The 3,221-nt window shown below is 50.5% G+C and overlaps 1 protein-coding gene across 1 annotated transcript; it reads right to left on the bottom strand.

Moving 5' to 3' along the window:
• Nucleotides 1-263: 263 nt before the first annotated feature.
• On the bottom strand, nt 264-2,605 carry LOC116903565 (N-acetyltransferase family 8 member 2). The gene is made up of 2 exons (XM_032906184.1): nt 2,460-2,605; nt 264-2,116 (listed from the first exon to the last, which is right to left on the bottom strand). Exon 2 carries the CDS (start codon nt 2,040-2,042, stop codon nt 1,362-1,364), a length of 681 nt encoding a protein of 226 aa, XP_032762075.1. The 5' UTR covers nt 2,043-2,116; nt 2,460-2,605; the 3' UTR covers nt 264-1,361.
• Nucleotides 2,606-3,221: the final 616 nt, after the last annotated feature.

The raw sequence follows: 3,221 nt of genomic DNA, 5'->3' as shown, positions 1-3,221 counted from the left end.
ACAGCTTCCCAGGTGCCAAGGACATGCTGATTACCCACCTTGGCCGTCCTTCCACCCTGGTCTTGCTTGGCCTCTCTGTTCCTGTCCTTTGGCTCCCTTCCCAGGTCGGTACAAAATGACTAAAACCATCTGTTTTTGTGCCTGTGTCAGGGTTTGTGTCTGAATTTGCCTGGAGATGTGAACGAACATCTATTCATACCATCCAGGCCCTGTGACAGACCCAAGCAAAGAAGCAAACACCAATCTACCCAAGTCAAGGTGGATGAAACATTTTATTGGAGCTACAGGGACTCAGATGAGGGATTACTGATGGGGGCGTGGGTCGTGCAGGCAGTATTACCATTGCAGAGGTAACGTCTCACACAATCTACAACACTGGGGTTCCTAACAGGCTTCACTCTGCCTGGGTGACTTTAGAGAGGGGCCCTCTCCTGGGTCTGCTGATCCTCAGTCATCCCTCAACACGAAGATGCTTCAGTTCAGACCAAACAGATACAGGAGACTACACACAAGATCATATTATCCACCCAACCCCCTCATTAGTTCTGAGACTTTTCTCCACTCTACAGTGCTGTTCTAACTCCTGAATGACCATTTTAACTTTTTACAGAGGGTAACCAGGAGCACTGGATGCCTACTGCTCTCCAACCCAAGCAAGTACCAATTGGTCCTGGGGTTTTTCTCCAGGGCAATATTCATGAGACTTCCTGACCCCATATCATCTTCCTGGATCCCCAAGAAGCTTTCATGCTCTGCAACCATATAGTTGGACTTTCCCATGAGACTGGGACCAAATAAGCACCCAGGAGAGGCTGTTCAAAGCTATTCCCACTGCATCAGAGGTCCCTTTCCTGCCTCTGCACAAGGGTGACTTAGGAGTAAGTTACACACTTCCTTGCTCTAGCTCTCGAGGGGCGCCCACCCTGACCTATGACTGTGGTGCACCTCTACCATGGAGACTCCATTTCTACATGAGTCGTAGAATTTTCAATAACCCACGCCTGTGTGTGTGAGGAAAGCCTTTGTTTTGAGTTCACTTATCTTGCGTGCAAAGATCCTGAATCCTGTCTGAGCTGGAACTTCAGCTCGCCAAAGTTGCTGATAGCTAACGGACTCCTAGTGAATGTGTGCAGGGTCCACTCGGCTGGGTTTCGTGCTCTCTTATCACAGCACTAGAAAGATGAAAGAAAGACCCTTAAAAAGGCAGAATGGAGCAGGAGGCCAACACCCAGAGGTCACCACCAGCACTGCTGCATCTGAAAGGGATGGAAAGGGAGCCTTGGTCTTGGTAAATGAACTGCCAGGGTTGGCTTGTTCCTAAAGCAGAGTGAACTGGAGCCCTCTAGACAAAGGAAAAAAGATCACATCCTTGGTTCCCAGACAGAAGGGAGAGAGTAGGTGAAATGAAAGATAGAAAGACCCATTAACCTCTTGGTTATGCTGACAAAGTAATGGCCTGTCTTCTGGAAGCCCATGCCCTGGTACAGAGACATAGCGCTATACTGCATATTGCCAGTCACAAGGACAACATCTGTGTAGCCCTGGCCCCGTGCAAACTGGAGCACAGTTCTGACCAGTGCTTTCGCTATCCCCTGTCCTCGATTCTGTGAGGACACAGACAGGCGAAAGAGCTGCAGCTGCTTCCTCCCTGATGGAGGATCCTTGACTGGCAGAGCACCCACTATGCCCACCACCTGGCCCCCAGACTCAGCCACCCAGAAGGAGCCATGTGCATTCAGGTAAGACTTGGTGATGTCAGCCAGGTCTGCCTGCAAACATTTAACCACATAATTTCTGCAAGAAACCCAGAAAATGAGCCGCAGGCAAAGGAGAAAGAGGAAACTGTACACTGTGGCCAGGAGCCAAGAGCCAGACACTAGGACTATGGTCACGGGCACCGCAGGTAAGAGCAGGAGAGAATGAGGCAGTGTCAGCATATGGTAGAAGGCAGCAGGGACATGCTCCTCCATGCCTCTGGAGAACAAGTCCAGGACCCTTCTGTGGTCCCTGTCCTGGAACTGTCTGATGTGATAAGGAGCCATGGGGAGACTTCTGCCTCTCAAGTATCAGTGATCACCAGGGATGTCCAGACCTTCTTGCACAGCTTCCCTGAGCCCTGCAGGAAACAGAGGAAGGCAGGTCAGCCCCCCAATGCCCTCCCAAACTCCCAGAAGCCAGTGAGACTCCATCCACAGGTGGGCCTCTGTTGACACCCATGAGGAAGCAGGACACTATCCTGGGACAACATGTCAGGTTGTCCTCACCTAATGACCCCATTTCTTCCCTTTTCTAGTCATGTGTCCCTGGGACATGTTCCATGACCTGTCTGAGCCTGTGTGTCTTCCCCTGCAGATCATGGTAAAACAACGCCTGGTTTCGAGGTTGCTTTGAAGATTTAACCCAGGAAGCTGTGCGCAGAGCCCTCCCTGAGATCCTCCTCCGGTTACAAGTTCTCTGACCTTTGGGACCTGAGGTGCCACACTGTGGAAAGATGTGCAGTTCTGAGATCTTCTGTTTCCTCTTCAGGGTCCAGACATTGAAAACTCCTGTGTTTCCAGGTACAAGCTTGAACAATTCCTCTTTCCAGCAACCAGAGAGATTCAGTCTACAGAAAAGCAAAGGATCAAAGAAAAATGTCTCCACCCATGGGACTCCAGACTCCCAGAAACCCAAGTCTCACCTCTCTGTCCTCTCACCTAACACCACACATCCAAGTGTCCAGGATGGCCTCCTCTTCTGATTATGTCCAGGAGGACCTGCCAGAGCATGCTTAAACTCTAGGGCACAGATCTGGCCTGGAACTTCATTGGCTGACTCCTGGACAACCTTAAACCAAAGGTCAGGAGCTGAAAAGTGAAAGGGAAGAGAACCCATATTTGTTTATCTCTTGATGACTCCAGGATTAACCTGGAGGGGAAACTGGCTCTGCCTGGCCCTGAGTTCCTGCTCATTTTGGGAAGAGTCTCCCTACTTTCTGTCCCTTTTAATCATAGCCTCTTACACCCAGTGTACTTTGCCACGTCTGGTTTCCAGGCTAGTCACTGACATTGGCACCTACCTCCTGGAAGAGGCCTGTGCTTGGGAGATGCTGAGCTTATCTTTCTCTCTATGCTATGGTTGGTCCTGAGATAACAGATCCTGATCTTCCAAACTGACTTCCTGTCCCCCCCCCACCCTCAGGGATGCTGTCACTCAGCTTCCTTGCTGATTCACCTGCTTTA

This window comes from Rattus rattus, chromosome 6 (assembly GCF_011064425.1).
Source record: "Rattus rattus isolate New Zealand chromosome 6, Rrattus_CSIRO_v1, whole genome shotgun sequence".
NCBI lineage: Eukaryota > Metazoa > Chordata > Mammalia > Rodentia > Muridae > Rattus > Rattus rattus.
This window is presented reverse-complemented; position numbering and strand designations above follow the sequence as displayed.

Bases quoted from the DNA above. Each gene is read 5' to 3' on its own strand.
- LOC116903565 (XM_032906184.1), bottom strand. From the start codon at position 2,042: ATGGCTCCTTATCACATCAGACAGTTCCAGGACAGGGACCACAGAAGG.